The sequence below is a fragment of the Dermacentor andersoni genome, chromosome 2 (genome assembly GCF_023375885.2).
Source record: "Dermacentor andersoni chromosome 2, qqDerAnde1_hic_scaffold, whole genome shotgun sequence".
NCBI classification, from domain to species: domain Eukaryota; kingdom Metazoa; phylum Arthropoda; class Arachnida; order Ixodida; family Ixodidae; genus Dermacentor; species Dermacentor andersoni.
The window spans coordinates 39,119,666-39,137,111 of record NC_092815.1 but is presented as its reverse complement, the minus strand read 5'-3'; the positions used below and the strand labels follow the sequence as shown (position 1 = coordinate 39,137,111).

Here is a 17,446-nt window from a genome sequence, read left to right as displayed (position 1 = left end):
ATGATATAATGAATGCCGTTTACAGAACCACGATATCTGTTCTTGATGCAGAGCTATGAATTTGTAAACTTCGTGCTTCTATTCTTTTCAAGCTTTCGAATTTTTGAAAATCCTTTTAACAAAATGTAGGAGATAAATCGAAATTCCGCTTCCAAACAGTCACTATAATTTAACTTTCTCCCTCAAATGCAATTTATATTATTAAAATCGGCCCAAGGGTTATCTCAGAAAAACGTTTTTGCATTTTACATGTATTTGAATAGGCCGCGTCGGAGTTGGGCCCGAGCTAAAGCTTCCTCTTAATGACAGGGTGCAGATAGGTCACTTACGGGACAGCCTGCAGTTCCACCTTGCTCTCCCCATATCGAACCCTGTATATAAGTGCAGCGAGCTTGGCTGCCTCTTCCTTGGTGCACTTGTGGTAGCCACGAAGCAACTTGGGCAGTTCCTGGAAGACGAAAAAGGCATGCAAAGCTTTGAATACAAGAGCCAACCAATGATGCGCGGGTTATTACTGTGCGACATAGAAAGTTTAATTAAGGGCTGCACATATGGATAAAAATCTAAGCTATGCAATTGTTCAGTACTGTGTAGGGCTGTACAGACGACCTCCAAGACTGACATGCTAGTTCAGCACTTGTTGCTTGGTGGCAGAGTGACATCTCTTTGAGGCTATCCCTAAACGCTTTCAACCCATACAAGCACGAAAAATAGCCACAGGTTCACATTCACGTATCCTGTAAGAAAAGCAACTGCTAGGCTACTTTTAAGTACTAAAGAGGTGCTCGGCAGTGATCTTACCATTTTGTTATAAACACCGCAGCTCTGTGCTCCAGGTCAGTCACTTTCTATTATTTTCTGCACATATAATATACCTCAAGTCTCTTTTGTTAACATATGCCGTTTGACTAGTTGGTTCATACTTGCAAAACAAGAAAGTGCAGCTTAAACGATTAGAAAAGGACAAGAACAGCTCTGTTTAAAGATATGTGCCACCTCCTAACAAAACTTGGATACAATGACCACTTGTGTTTCTTTATTTCGTTGTCATCTAAGTTAAGCTCTTATTTTCTTACAGGGTTCAAATAATTTTGTCTTTATTTATGCATTCCATTGCATTATGTAGGACAATGCACGAGGAATCTGACACTGTAGTACAATATCCAAGAATGCTTCCAGAAAGTCTAATTTCAGCAAACAGGCAACCAATCAAGATAAAATTGTCATCACTTCTACAGGCTACTGGTGAAGAAGTGAAGCGCAAGGATACTAGCATCAAACAGCCAATGTTACTTGAGCAGGTCGCAAATATAGGTGAGCAAGTGGCCACTTAAAATTTATAGATATTGCAAAAAGAAAGAATGGGTGAGTACTGGCTTGTTCAATGACACATCCCAAATCCGGAGCGATAATTGATTGAATTGATCATTGTCAGTTGAAAGGATTACACAACATCATGGCCAATTGGCATGTGCAGATAACTGCCAGCCATATCATGAAATCTCTTCAAAACTTAATTAAATAATACTTAGAAATTGCTTTTAACTAACTAGTTGGCACTTCTCTTCAATGCTGTGACCATTCTACAGGGCGTTTTCATGAACCTGACAGAAGCGGGTCGAGTCATATTGTCGGGCTGGAATATGCCTGTTCATGCAGACGCTAGCCGGTTGGGCTGAGTCAGCCAGACTGCATGGGGTAGGCTGATTCCTGACTCAACCTGCTTGCATTGGGTTCGTGTAAATGTAAGCATAGGAATCTTCCGAGACGAAACAAAATGTCAGATGCTTGCACACATAGGAAAAGGGACAGTAGTCACAGGGTGCACGTGAGGGCTTGCTGTGCTGCTGCTTCATTCAAATACAGGGACAGGCCCTTGATACGTCATTTCTCAATTTTGAGAACTTGTCAAAATAAAGGTTGAGCTCTTGCTACATCAGGAAGCTATGGTGATAATCACTTCAGAACGAGTTGTCGTCCCTTGCTTGGTCATGAGGACTTGGACTGGTATTTTAGGGGACTGCCAACATACTTTACTGACTGGTATGTGATACCAGCTGATATAACAGTTCAACAGAAATCACTTAAGAGCTACTGCATCTTATACACATGGAAGATGCTCAACACGAAAGCATTAAATCAAATATAAGGACAACGTAAACAAGTGAGGACGTTGAGAGCCTGGCTACCTGGTGGAAGTGGAAGATGATGTCTGCATTCTTGTCCTTCCCAGGTATGGTGTTGGTCCAAAGCTTCTTCATGAAGAACACTTGGTATGTGAACTGAGGTATAGATCCTGTAGCCAGAATGAAACTAGTTTATAGCACATTTCACTTGTGGTGGAATTTTAATACTAAGAATGATGGCAGCTATGAAATGCCTGCAAGCAAGGGAGTTATTACACCATGTCTCTACAGTGCAACTGTCAGAGTAAAATTGGCAGAGCGAAGAAATAAGCACACATGCACAAAAGGGTAAAATTATCTGCCCCTAAGGACAAATTTTAGGCTGCATACACAATAGCCACAGTATCTAATCGGACAAGCAATTCTTAGTTTCCCTAGGAAACTTAAGAAAACGTTGCACCTGTACATGAATAAGTTCTGATTTTGTGATTTTATGCAAATATGGAACTACACTTGCGTGCTGGATATGACTTCTGACCATAGTTAAGGCAAAGGCATTGGCAAAGCGAAGATTTCTTTCATCTCAAAGCAGAAAAGAAATGGAAAATATTCAATAAATTATTGCTCAGTTCAGTTCAACTAGGTTATTTTCCATGCACATGTTCTTAGCCAAAGCGTCCCACATATACTGCAGTTATCAAAGCCATTGCAGGAATAATGCTTGCCATATTGTGATGCAGTGGTAACACTTATCTGATATGCAGAGCTCTTCTAATAATCAATTTTATCTGTCGATCCACAGGATCGGAATGAAGAACAATAAATGAAAGAAATATACCTGTAGATAGTATGCCCACTACCTTTCTTGTAGCAATTTGCTTCAATGAGATGGGGCACTGCATGTTTTAAGGTAGTGCACAAAAATGCTGATTTCTATACAATCAGACACTGCACACTCAAGCTTCACATAAAGAGAGAAAGCTGATTTCTACCAACTTTAAAGGCTGTCAAACCTGCAGCACCACTGTGTGGCACCACAAAAAAAGAGCTTCTGCCGTGGTCAACTAACTTGTCCTTCATTCCAGGAAGTAACATATTATGAAAAGGCTATTACCAGCAGCACTGACTCATAAGAATGCAAGTTATCAATTTATCTTGATTGGAGACACACTGTACTTATGCAGAGACTAGAGTTAGATAAAAAATTCTATTCAGATTTAGTCTCTAAGGAAGACAATGGGTGCACAGGAAGACAGAGTTTTTCACTGATAACTCTACTCCCATGTTTTGATAAGGGGGATTGTTTTCGTCAGTGCTCTGACGAAGGAAAGCCCCTCTGTCAAAACACAGGCTTTCACCTGAGGCTTTCCGGTTTTCCCTTGTTGATCACACCTGGTCTCTGTGTCCTCGTCCATAAGCAGTAGTGTGTTTCCCATAAGCAGAGAAATGGTAATCTCAGTGCAATGCCAGCATGTATGTGTGGGTATCTTGTTATATCAATAATAAAAAAATGGTAGTATGTAGTAAACCAAGAGCGCACATGGGACAATCATTATCCCTCACAGCACCGCATGCTACATGTCATTTCTGTACAGTAATGTCTCGTTTTTCCCAAGTATTTGTGAGTAGTATGAGAACACCCATGGCTTTCTTTTTTCATGGCATCCGGTTGCGTTTACCATGAAAACAAGTCAGATCAGGAGTTTCCCCAACAAGTCCAGAATTCAGAGACCTGCCCAACCACCACCAAGCACCAACACCTCTCAGGCAGCCGCAGCCACATCCGTGCTCAGAATGAAAAGAAGAAAAAGAAGACTGCCTTGCTTACTAAATTATTTTCACATTGGCATGGATATGTCCTTAAAGGGACCCTGCAACATATTTTAAGAAAGATGTAGGATCCCCTACAGCTAATATCAAAGGGTATCACACCACAAACCTAGAAAAATAATAATTGAATGTGCCTCATGCGAGCAGAGTTATCAGCATCAAATGTTGCCTCTTTCGTAAGCACATGGCTCTCTCCTTTTCGTCATTTCTACTGTGCTTGAAGCTGTGCCACTGTGCCGACATCAACCAATGCTTATCATCACACTGAGCTTTGGTGTTGGCATGATCGCTGAGGTCAGCCTGTTATGCTGCTCGGTCTTGGAACCAAATGGCATAGTTTTTCGCCACTGGATATGGTACTACTATTTTAACAGTGGTGCACTTTCTTTATTTCTGGTCCTGCTGGGGGCACAGGTTTGTCATGACATCTAAAAAAATTTAGCCATAGCTGTCATGCTTATTGGTGTTTCACTATGCCACATTAGGCACAAGAAGTTGTCGGAAAGAGCAGGTGGTCTTTCCAGTGAAGCTGTTAGCACTTTGCTGCATGTGCTAGAATAGTGTTTGGCTCAGATGTTCCTGTGAGCATTTTCTAGTGGCTAGGCAGGTTTATTTACCAAGTTCTAGAAAGCATTGCAGGGCCCTTTTAAATGTGACATTTTTATGTCTACAGTGGTGCCAGTTCATGGTTAACATATTTAGTGATGGGAGCTAGGGAGTTTTCAACGAGGTGTGCTCTCACTTTTCGATTGGTGGTGCTCGGTGGTTCCACCATGCCCCTGGATGATGCTCGACATTCGCAAGCATGCCTGAAAGCACACTGTGTTGCAACTTAGAGTAAAAAATGGATGTCTGAGAAAGGTGCGAGAAACATTGCACTGTGCATGCATCTCCATGAGAATTATATGAAAACTATTACCTTCAGCATAATGAGATACTCAGGATGTCTCCCTCTCCGTTGTACGTCTATTTCTTTGACAGCCCAAAATTCAGTGCCATTCATAAGAGGTTGAGTATATGTATATGTAGTTTTATTGTTCACTCTTAAATATTCACTGTCATAAACTTTATCTTAGATGCCTATGGTGAGTATCTGTCTTTTACACGAATACTCGCCACCCACCAAAATTACCATGGCAATTCATATTTTGCCAAGATTGCTTGAGAATGCTCATACCACAGAACTATACAGTCTCTTTCTGCTTGCTAATAGCTAGTCTGCTAAAATTGTAACATGACTCTTATAGAATACTTTGTGTGTAGTTCAGATTGAATCTCTGCCCCACCTAAAAAATGAGGTAGTAACGAGACATTACTGTACATGAACCAGACAAGCCAACTGGGTGGTACAAGCACAGAAAATTGCGTATATTGACCCACCATCTCTTGTCGGCCTGGCCTTGCGAATCCAGTCGGTGAGATGCCGGACGAAATCGAAAAAGAAGTCACCCTCTGGAACACTGATGACTGATGGAAGAATGGACAAAAGTATGTGCACTGGATCAACAAAAAGCATTTAACAAAAATGTTTTCACTATTTCTCACAGTTCTGAGCAACCATACATAAAACGAGAAGCAAATAAATACACAAGGCTTACACTGAAGCTAGCATTTGTAATCAGAACCCAGCTATGTTCAGGACACACACATGCAATAAGAAAAACATGGAGGTGTGTCAAGTACAAATGTGCTCGTCCTCATGACAAATTGTGAGCTCACGAAGTGGCATTAACACAAACAACTTTTTGAAGTGAAGAGCTCCTTTTGAATTATTTCTTATTTTAACATTTTTTTGTCAGTACTCTAACCAAGACGTGCTTGAACTTCAATAGCAGGCATTTAATGGCCAAAAGCTTTTCTGACATCATTAGGGCTAACATTGTTAGGTAATGGCTACCTTAATAACAACAGCAATGATGAGGACAAAAGGGATGAGAAAGAGCATTAAATTGCAAACAAGCTAAAATGAGCAACTTGGAATGGAAAGCCTGACATTACTTCAGGTGACACAATTTTATCTTTCATGGCTGAGCACTGTCAATAAATTCCTTTGCATTTTGCCTTTAACGAAACATGGCAGCCATAAAAAGAAATGCAATAGGCAATTTTGATACTAAAAACAGAGTGCATAAAATGTGAACTAGATTTACTATCATTCTCCAGAGAACAACACATCTACCCATGCAACTATACTGCCATAGCAATGAGAGTGGGATGCATACATACCCTTGTCAGCAATCTTTACAAATAAACTGAATCCCTCAGCAGTCCGCAAGTTCAATCGCTGGCTGATGTTTAGGCAGAAATCCTTCGCTCGTGTGCCAGAGTCCACTTCAAATGCCTTCATGAAGTTCAACAACATAACAAGGGATGAGTAAGCGTTGCATTGTACAAATGGGACAGACATACCTGCATCACATGGACAAATTAATTGGTGGTATCTGCCAAATGTTTTAACTCTGAAGGCAATTCACTTGCTATCTCACGATTAAATTTAGCGGCATTAAAGCTGAAAGCCATCAGCAATGCCAATCAGTATGCTATCGATTACACAATGTTGTTCCTGGTATTTACATTGAGAAGGATGCTCAGATGACTAAATACGTAAAAGATCATTATGATGATTCAGTTAAAGTACTTTCCCACAAATCATAAATTATTAAAATAAATTCTATGGTATTACGTGCCAAAACCACAATCTGATTATGAGGCATGCCGTAGTGAGGGATTTCTGATTAAATTTGACCACCTTGCACCTTGATTTCTTTAACGTACGTACGTACGTACGTACGTACGGACGAACGGACGGACGGACGGACGGACGGACGTCCGTCCGTCCGTCCGTATACAGTAGAATGCGACTATATCGAACCCATTTACATCAAATTATTCTTTATATTGAACAATTTCTGAAACAGTGTAGTTATAGTAAGTATATATAGCAAAAGTTACGCTTACATCAAACAAAAATTGCAGCGACTCCCAATATATCGAACGTCAAGCGGCGGAAAAGTGCCCCCAGAAGTTGCCTTTCCCTCATGGTGGCAAGAAAACTTGGCGGCGCGGCTCCATCAAACTGCTCTCCCTACCATGACCTCACTGCGTCGATCGAGCCATCGACACCCCCCTGCAAAAAATGATCCTGGCCCGCCCGCAGCGCTTGCTCAGACAGCCAATCAGAGGCTCTTGTGCCGTCGTCGTGCAAGATGGCGCCAGTGCGAGTTGTCTCACTGCTTTTCGGGTTCATTGTGTTGATTGCACCTTGATTTCTTTAACGTACGTACGTACGTACGTACGTACGGACGGACGGACGGACGGACGGACGGACGGACGGACATCCGTCCGTCCGTCCGTATACAGTAGAATGCGACTATATCGAACCCATTTACATCAAATTATTCTTTATATTGAACAATTTCTGAAACAGTGTAGTTATAGTAAGTATATATAGCAAAAGTTACGCTTACATCAAACAAAAATTGCAGCGACTCCCAATATATCGAACGTCAAGCGGCGGAAAAGTGCCCCCAGAAGTTGCCTTTCCCTCATGGTGGCAAGAAAACTTGGCGGCGCGGCTCCATCAAACTGCTCTCCCTACCATGACCTCACTGCGTCGAGCGAGCCATCGACACCCCCCTGCAAAAAATGATCCTGGCCCGCCCGCAGCGCTTGCTCAGACAGCCAATCAGAGGCTCTTGTGCCGTCGTCGTGCAAGATGGCGCCAGTGCGAGTTGTCTCACTGCTTTTTGGGTTCATTGTGTTCGCGCCTTGTGGGCCTTGTCCTGCACTGTTGCCGTGATGAAGCGGCAAAATTTGCCATTCACCATGAAGCTCGAAATCATAAATCGGGTCAAACATGGTGAGAAGTCGGATGCCCCGCAGTGTGCAAGATACCGAGGAGCACTCTCAGCACGATCTTGAAGAATAAGGGGGAGATTAGGGCTAAAGCGGACAAACTCGTGACCCGGTGCCCATGGTGCTTGACGTGTATGCACGACCGTGTACAAGCGGTTCACCCAAAATTGCTTCAGATGTGCCGGCTTCCGCGTGCCCGGTGTGCCTGATGAGTGCAACAAAGCCGCTGCTGGTGTTGCCGAAGTTTGGACCAAGCTGCCAGAATTTCTGGAAGCCATTGATGAATTGACAGTCGACAAGTTTGTGAGTGCAGATGATGGTGTCGCAACCACGAGAGAGCCCGAAAACGAAGACTACATTGTCGGCACCGAGCACAAGTGAAAGTGGGCACAATGAGGAAAGCAACGACAGTCCTTTGTCCACATCCTCCGAGGTGATTGGTGCACTCGCACTAGTCCGGTACTTCCGCACGAATGTGGAAGGTTGCAGCCTCAGCTGCTTTGACTCCTTAGACAATGTGGAGAAGTGCGTGCGTCGCCGGTAGCGAAACTGCCCAAGCAGGAGAAAATACAGGACGATTTCATGCGAAACTAAGCTGTTTAATCAATAAAGGAATTCTATAAATGATATGTGCTTTTATGACATAAAATTCTTTAGCAGGCTTATATCGAATTATGCTCTATATTGAACTGATAGGCATTTTCTTGCGAGTTCGATATAGCTGGCTTCGACTCTACATCCATATCCATCCATCCATCCATCCATCCATCCATCCATCCATCCATCCATCCATCCATCCATCCATCCATCCGTCCATCCATCCATCCATCCACAAAGCCGGTCCGCACCATGTAGCATGGTCAGACTGTAGCATATAAGCGCGAGCATGCACTCAAGTCCTGTCATGCACAAAGCAAACGCTGTGCATACGCAGTACAGTTTCATGTAGCTGCAGTCTTCTATGTAGCGCAGAGACTGCGGCGGCCGCAGTGTGCCGTCATGAGTCCACCGGCTAACCGCACTGCGACTCACTGAAGACAGCCGCGTTTGGCTACGTTTGGCGCTTCTTTGTAGGCACCAAAATCAGAATTAGTGGCGTCTACGTTGACATCCAAAAGGAACTTTGAACTGTGTGTCACGGCAACATTTAGAAGGCGGAGCGTTGTAGGCACGCCCTGCTCCACCGTAGCCTGTGCAGGGCATTGAAGAAGGAACGGGAGCACAGCGAAGAGGGTGAATGCCAATAACTCCACTTCTGCTGAACAGACTGAAGTATTTTTTCCGGCAAAGTATATATTAAATACGACATTTTAACTTCGAATACGTTTTTCCTCTTCGACAAAAAGTGATTGAGAGCCCCTTTAAGGTGCAACTCCAAATTAGCTATCTGAATAAAAAGTGAATACAGGTAAACCTCAATATAAAGAACTTCAAAATAACAAAATTCTCTATATAATGGAGTATTTAACTTTGTATTACTGTTTGTCCATAGAACACCATGTATTTAGAATCTCAACATAATGAAGCGTGTTTATACACAATTTCAATGTAATGAAATCTCACTGCCACCATGAAGAAATACTGAGACAATAAATGGGAACTTCTGCAGATGCACATTATAAAATGGTTGGTTGAATTACAAGTGGCCGCTTGCCAACGCACCTCTCCAATTGCATGCTACGCAATAAAGGCGACTGGAGCAGCATCATGGTCCGCAAAAAGTCAAAATGCAATAAGATCCTATTGTGCCCCACATACTGTATGCTTTGGCTGTGAGTGAAAGCATGTGAGTGTGAGCCGAGAAGGGCCGTGGCTTGACCAATGCCCTCTCTTCTCATGCAAGCTAGAGGAATGGAGGTGAGGGGGGGGGGGGGGGGGGCAGATTGCTGCGCGTTTCCTTTTCTAGTGTAGCCCGCACATCCTGTTTTAGAGGTAATTTGCTATGTGTACAAAAAGCGGGCATGCCAAGATGGCGTGGCATCATGTGTGCTGTCTTCCCGTTTCAGCCTTTTATGCAAATAAGTACAGTTGCCGATTGATTTTTATTACACAGAATGGGGCCGCAGAATTTCGCAAATTATCGGGCAATCGAAAAAAGCAAGCCTGAAAGTGAAAACGATTCGTTTTTATGAATTTGGGAGTCGGCGATGAAAGATACAGTTTCATGCCACATCGATGATATCTTCGCATCAGCAGTACGAATTAAGCGAAGCCAGCCACGCTCTCGCGTGCACTCCGCCACCACGGCTGATAGCGTCGCCCGCACTGAGATGTCGTCATCATGAAAAGCGCCGGCAGCGGGGAGCGAAGGCTTCGTCTGCCTCTCGCTCCAACTGGTCGACAAAACTCGAGATTACGCGACCCCCGACACTAAACGCGCGGTAAGATAGCTTATGTGATGCCACGCCGTCTTGGCATGCCCACTCTTTGCACACATGGCAGATTACCTCTAAAGCAGGGTGCGCAGATGCATATGCGCCCAGCCGCACTTACAGATATGCGCAGCCATGGCTAAGACGCGCGCCAACTTACCCCACTCCCCTGCTCCTCATGCGCGCTTGATCGCCGGTTACCATGAGCTCACTACTCTCCCAATCTTTCCCTTTGCTCGCGCAGAAAGGCGGCACTCGAGAAGCCACCATCTTTCTTGTCTCACCCTCGCACACGTTCACTCGCACCTAAGTCACAAAGTGTGCATCGCACTTGGACTTCATACGGAACATGATGAGGCTCCACTTCGGCAGTCGCTCTTATCGTGCCGTGCATGATTTGAGAGGCACGTTTGCAAGCAGCCACTTGTAATGCAACCATTGACCATCTGCGTCCACGGCAGTTTGAATTTATCGTCTCGTCGTTCCTCTGCTGCGGAAGCGAATTTTCGTTATATTTAAATTGCATACACACTTTGTTAAATTGAGGTTCTAAATACAAGGTGTTCTATGGACAAAAAGTTAAGGAAAGTTACTTTGTTACTTCGTTATATCGAGAATTTTGTTATATTGGAGTTCGTTATATGAAGGTTTAACTGTATTGTTTCCAGTGTTTAATTTTACTAAATATGCACTGATGGCACTAGCTCCAAGAAAGGAAAGAAAGAAAACCACATTAGCATGAAGCATCTTTAGGCCTTAGCTTTATGCCAATAACCTTCACTGCATAGCACAGACATTAGACAGAAACAAGTGAGAAACATCACTTCAACAAGTATGCTTGTAAACCATACTGCTCGCAAATAAAGACCAGTGTAGATGAGAACACAAGGAAAAAGATGACAGTACAAATAATAATTGTTATGATGATGCTACACGAGAGCTTGTTTACCTCATCAGTGTCATCAGGGAAGTAGACCTTGTGGAAGATCTGGGTCGTCTTGTGCTGGATGGCTTCCACCTCGACTAAGTGGGGTGGATACTTTCGTTGACCAGTCCTGCAGGAATGAACCAAGTTAAAGTGTTCCGTGTTTAATGTAACTACTTCTGCTAAGCCACCGAGTAGTGTTCAGGCTAGTCAGTGATTTGTTACTCTTTAGCTTAAACCAGTGAACGCTGTGTTTTTGTCGCGTGGTTATGTATGGATATTAAACCGGTTGATTCAGACTTATCAATGAAGTGGACATCAGCACATTGAATTCCCTCACACAAAAACCAAGCGCTCACTTGAATGGGGTGGTTTTCATTATTTCTACAGCAGAAGTACAAGGTAAATGCAGTAATAAAGCACCAGTAGTATCATTGTTTTTGCACTTCAGTAACAAGTGGCTGTTACTCTAGACTGACTCAATTCTCTTTATGGAGATGAATGTCTCAAAGCAACACACAGCTTATGAGAAGTACTGTGGTTGAGGGATCTGAATCAATTTTGACAACCTACAGTTCTTTAGTGTGCACAAACAAACCTTTTTGCATTCCACTTTCACTGAAATGCAGTCACCACAGTTGGGAATCGAACCCATGATGTCGTGCGCAGCAGCAGAACACCACAGCCACTAAGCCAGCATGGTGGGTGGTACTTTAGCTGTACACTCAGATGGCACAACTGTGTAGGCAGAACTAACACAAACATGACGCAAGATAAAATATGGAGCACATTTTGCGAGCGGAGCTTGTATTGCTTTAATCGTGTTGGCGTCGGTGTTAATGTTGCCATAAGAAAAAATCGAAGTCGCACTAAAAAAAAAAAAAAAAAGAGAAAAAGATTGCTTGTCGGGCATTCTGGAAAAGAGAACAAACCCTGGCACTCGCTTCATCTCTTGGTTTACCGCCCATATGGGTGCGGATGTTCATCAGAACATGCCTAACTTCAACGAGCTTGCCCATGACCGTGCGCAAGATCTAACGCGGTGCGGCGGCATGGAGACCTTATGGGGACAGGATGAAATCCAGCAGAACAATCCGCTCCTTACTTTTCACGAGATAACATCTCACTATCGGCTTAGTAGAAGGGCGTATCCTCTTCCTCACCCGAAGTTAGACAGGTCTCAGTCAGTTTCAGTTAGAATGCTCCAGACAGGCTCATCCCCCTCGCTGGGCTTTCTCAGCCATATCTACACAGACGTCGATTCAAGCTGTCCGGGCTGTAATGAGATTTATTGTTCCTTAGCGCACATGCTCTGGCAATGCCCCACGTTACCTAACGGCCCTCTATCCAGCGAAGCCGACTGGGAAGAGGCACTCCGGAGCCCATCGCTCCAGACACAACTAGAGGCAATCCAGAGGGCCCGAGAAAGGGCGGAACGTCACGGTATTCCTGCCCCGACTTGGACGCGGCCAGCGGCTTCCACGGGTCCTCGATAGGGGCCCCCGCTGAAGCTCCTCAGGATCAAATAAAGTTCATTGTCTGTCTGTCTGTCTGTTGTCGGGCTGCGGATCCAAACCACTGACCTCCGGGTTGCAAGACCACCATGCTAACCGATTCAGCCACTGTTGGTTCATGATATGCGTTTTATATGCATGAAAAATTAGATGCAGCGCAAGGTGCGTGTCTTTCCCTCCAGAGGAGGGAAAGGGTGTGATCGCGTAATCGCTAGCCTTGCGCCCGCTGTTTCCCGCCAGTTCAGGCCTGCTAGTCAGATGGGGAAGCCGTGTTTGGTTCGTTCTGCCGAAGAGCAGGCTGCGTTGAAGGAACAGCAGTGGAAGTGGGCCCGTGAACGTGCTCGTGCTCATGCTCGCCGGGCGAATCCAGAGCTTTGGCAAGATGAAGTCGAAGCGCAATGACAACCCCGGGATAATCTAGAGGTTCGGGCTGTGATCATCAAAGCACAACGAAACCGCTGCGCTGATCCAGAGGTTCAACCGGCTGACGTTGAAGCAAGAGTACAATGCTGAACTAATCCAGAGGTTTGGGCTGCCATCGCTGAAGGACAATGACAACCGTAAACCTGCCACCTCAAAAATAAACAACCGTTTCTCATTCACCAACAACCATGTCTCTTTAATGCGTCTCAAATGCTCAAAAAAAAAAAAAAATAAATAAATAAAGCTAACGAACTACTCCCCTAGGGTTGGACAAGCTTCCCATGCACCCATGCTCCCGATAGGGGAGGGGTTTTCATTTTTTTTATAACATGTTCACACTGTAATTACCAAGAAAGTGTACATGTGAACCAAAAGTGCCTTAAAACATGCTTAAGAATTTTTTTTTTTTTTTTTTGCAAGACATTATTTCAATCCTGAAATTGGACCTTGCCGGATAACTTGGACTGGCACGAATGTGCCTGACCTCAATAGTGACCTCAATCAAGATTCAAATGGCTGCAGCGCCTGTCTTGCTGGAGATAGGAGACAGTGTGCCGAATACATGTTTTCTCCTGCCAAAAGCACCTATTTCTGGCCTGCACAGCAGTTCACAACAGAGAAAACAGCAGCTCACAATGAATGATTAAGACATTTATCCAATTCTAATGTGTCCCCTGCCTTCCAAGAAAATTGGTTTGAAAATTACCTGCATAATGTAGTCAGTTATGAAAGTGGAACCGTACTCACAGCTTTGCTACAGCCTACTGTAGATACAGTGCCATTGCCATTGTCACCACAAAGTGACGACAAAGCAAGTTATTGCATAGGATGGCAAAGAATGTTTATTGCTTTTAGTTGTTAATTACAAAAGCTCATTCGTAAAAGAAAAGTTAACTTGCATGCTAAACTAGCAGCAACAATTTGCTGCTAGCTTAGCATGCATTTGGTATTCCGAAGAATTGCATGCAACTAGTAAACTAGGTGTAGGTCATTATTCCATTTGCAATTATTCCAGAATTATTCAATAAATGTGGAATATAAATGCAATCGACCCCACAGAGATGATATGTGTGGCCCATAAACATGCTGAGATCCATAGATAGTGATAAAGAGATATGTGAGGGTGACGGCGACGGACATCATCTAAGATAAACTTTCATTTTACGGCGACAAACTCTGCTCATTTTATATTTTTGTGAGCGTCAGATTTGAAGAAATGCTACACTCTTATTGTTAAAAAAATTGTTGTGCGTTACATTTGGGGACACATTATAATTGGATAAATAGTATTTCGAAATAAAACAACAGTGCATTTGGGTGTTTCTTCCTGCTTTTTTCTTTAATTTGACCTGTCGGATAATTTGATCATCTTCGTTGGTCCTGTCAAGGTCAACGTAATGGAAGGCACTCATATACTAGCAGATGGAATAACATCCATAACGTTATCTGTCCGAAAGATGCTGCACTTTCAACTGATCTTTTCTCAGTATTAGAAAGTTCTAAGTGCTAAACATTACTTTTATAGTGAGCATGTGTCTGTGATGTGTGAAGAGTGCGAGTGTGTGCAATTAGTTGTGCAAAGAGGAGAAGTGACACCAAAAAATGCGCGCGTGGACGTAAGTGCTGTGCTTGGGAAAAGACGAAGACAAAGACCTAAGCACAAGAGTACACGGTGCAAGAAAGAAACAAGAGAAAAAGAAGCAAAATGCCAGAACTCACAGTGTTCAAAGAAGCAAATCGTCAGGGAACACTGAGCTCCGATGGAACCCGATTGCGTGAAACCACGACACCATGAAGAGAAGAAAAAGGCGAAACACATTTTTGAAACGTGGAGTTGCAGAAAGCCATGGATGAAGCTTCGCCACCAGAACGGGCACTGAAGATGCACCATAGGGTCCCGAACCCAAGACACAAGGACTTTACGCGATAGAGCAACCAGTGAAGGGTCGGCCAACACCCTCCTACGAAGGTGTGCTTCACGACTGTGCTAGGCCATAGAGTTCTATGCCAAAACCTGTGGATGCCTGTGCCTGTTGGGAGAGCACAAGTAGTCAGGTTGCGGGCCTGACTGTGCATACAGCTGCCTGGCCTGGACTCGCTTTCCTCCTGGCATGCCAACCTCAAGGTTCCGGGTGTGGCGCCTGCTTCCTCTCGGCCGACTCGGAGCAACTGCATTGCAGCTGTCTCCTATCCATCAATGAAACTGACCACGGCTAAGGTGAGTCCATCACCTCTTTGTTCATCACCTCACCTCTGCCTTCATGCAAAGGTGAACTGTTTAGTTTGACAGAACTGAATGTACACAATTTTTTTTCCATATTGTTGCGTGTTCTAGTCCTCTGTTAATGTCAGTTCAAGACATTTCATGCTGTTGGCAGTGTCAATATGTCCTTGCCATTGTATTTTAATTTCCTGCACGTATTAAGTGTCTTGTACGTCATGTGTACAAATGGTATTGTGCTCATTTTGGGTGCTCTTATATTATGTCTCAGTGACCCATTCGAAACCTAAAAAGAACCTGCATCACAGTGTCTTTACTGCACTCTTGGTGCCAATTTCTTGTCCGCTTTTGTGTCTGTGCCTCAAAAAAACCTCATGCCTTGCCTTGCAACTCACGAAGCTCTTGTGCTTCCCACTCAGAAAATAGACTACAGCCATTGCCACACCACACCATGGTGAACGGAAGGATAAGCTGATAGTTGGTACTGTATTACGAGATGTGTCATGCAAATGGGGCATGCAAGACGACTAAGAAGTGCCGTGTCTTTGTCTTCTCTGTCACCTTGGGTGTGCCATTTACGCTATACATAAGGTAACTGTGCACAAGGCATTCGTAAGCTAGCAACAGGGTGAAAAAAACTAAAGGACTACTGATGCACATTTTTGATCATGTAGCACTTCTACCACATGCTTTTAGCATGCAAAAGGGTGACACTCGGCGAGTATGAAGGTTGGCAAAAACTTATATTTTTATTTGATGGTGATGTTGCTCTCAAAATGGCAGTTCTTGCTTTATGAACTTTACCTTGATTTTAAGATAGAGATCAAAATTCATTGACATCATGCAGCAATAAGGCTAGGTATGACGACATTGCTGGTAAAAAATAAACAGAAGTGCAGCATGTATTTCATATGGTTGTGCTCACACGTGGCAGCTGCACCAATTGCAGGAATGAAACGAACCGGTGTATAATGACATCATGACACACCAAGCACCTGGGAACTGTTTCGTAAAGGTAAGTATGATGATAAGTTATTTAGAGTGATCTGGTGCCTGCCAGTATTTCTTATGGAGCTTAGAGGGCTTGCACCTTCACTCAGTGTAAAAAGTGACAAGTTGAAAATGACGTGTCAGCACTCCCTTAATGTACACACTTAACAAGAATCAGAGAAGCATGGTGTACCAACCGTAGTGTCTTCTGAAGCCGCTGAAGGGAGTCCAGTGAGATGGGATGTGCTCGCGTCCTGAGAAACTGTGTCAGCTCTTTTAGGAGCGATTGGCTGGGTGCAAACAGTCCTGTGGCCAGCCACATGAGTTCCCAGCCCCGCTCCTCACTGAGTCTTACATGAAAGGCAAAGAGACACATGGTGACCTGTTTCCATTCTTATGTATAAGTGCTTGCCATCTTCATGGCTCATGGATGGACATCTCTGTAATAGAACTTGATGGAAAAGTGAAATTCTCAAGCCTAATTCGTTTAAACATTGTTTTCGGTAATGGCTTGAAGAAAGATAGGTGCCATGAACTGATTTCTACCGTGACCACAAAAATTGCCAAATATCACAAAGAAGTAGCTTATTATGCCTGTGTACAGCTATGTGTAAACGTTTATTACCATAATAGAAATTTCACAAAATTTAAATAAAATTGCATTATGTTCGCACCATCTTATGGTGTAAACGTAACTTAACCAAACATAACATAACCACCACTTATGGCAAAACTAGCACGTCATATTGAATTATGCTGCTTGTCTGCAGAGTCAATGCTTCACATTATGTTCCAGTAATTCATAAACATATATATAAATATATATTTATGAACAGTAAAGACGAGGTGTGAGTTAAAAGTAAATTTCGCCTTGAGTTGCGACTTCAAGGCAGTGGCACGTGCTGTCGTAAAGTCACACTGCAAGGCAAAGTTTGCATAATGACCCAAGCAAATTGTTCCACTTATTCCAGGGGCTTCAATATACTCTGTATCTTGCGCAATCTCTGCTGAGTCTGAATAATCTGTAAGGCACTCTATATCATCGTATATTAGTGTGCATACATAAGCTCTCTTTCTTGCCTTCCCCAGCTGCACCCTCACATTATAATCGTGACCACCTTATAACCAAATAAATACAATATAGACCGTTTCATCGGGCGAGGAGGATAGGGCGCGTGGAGAGCCTTTCC

General features: G+C 43.6%; 1 protein-coding gene across 4 annotated transcripts in view; it reads right to left on the bottom strand.

Moving 5' to 3' along the window:
- ck (unconventional myosin-VIIa ck) overlaps positions 1-17,446 on the bottom strand; it is a 173,079-nt gene that overhangs the window by 10,265 nt on the left and 145,368 nt on the right. For 2 of the 4 annotated variants that reach the window (XM_050189498.3, XM_072286384.1), the window contains exons 37-42: positions 16,454-16,606; positions 11,133-11,238; positions 6,183-6,297; positions 5,337-5,423; positions 2,190-2,296; positions 330-448 (exon numbers count right to left, since the gene is read on the bottom strand). In XM_050189498.3, the coding sequence (XP_050045455.1) occupies positions 330-448; positions 2,190-2,296; positions 5,337-5,423; positions 6,183-6,297; positions 11,133-11,238; positions 16,454-16,606 (687 nt within the window). Of the gene's footprint in view, positions 1-329; positions 449-2,189; positions 2,297-4,663; positions 4,777-5,336; positions 5,424-6,182; positions 6,298-11,132; positions 11,239-16,453; positions 16,607-17,446 lie in introns of those variants that run through there. The other 2 variants (XM_050189499.3, XM_055077245.2) reach the window with 2 other exon arrangements.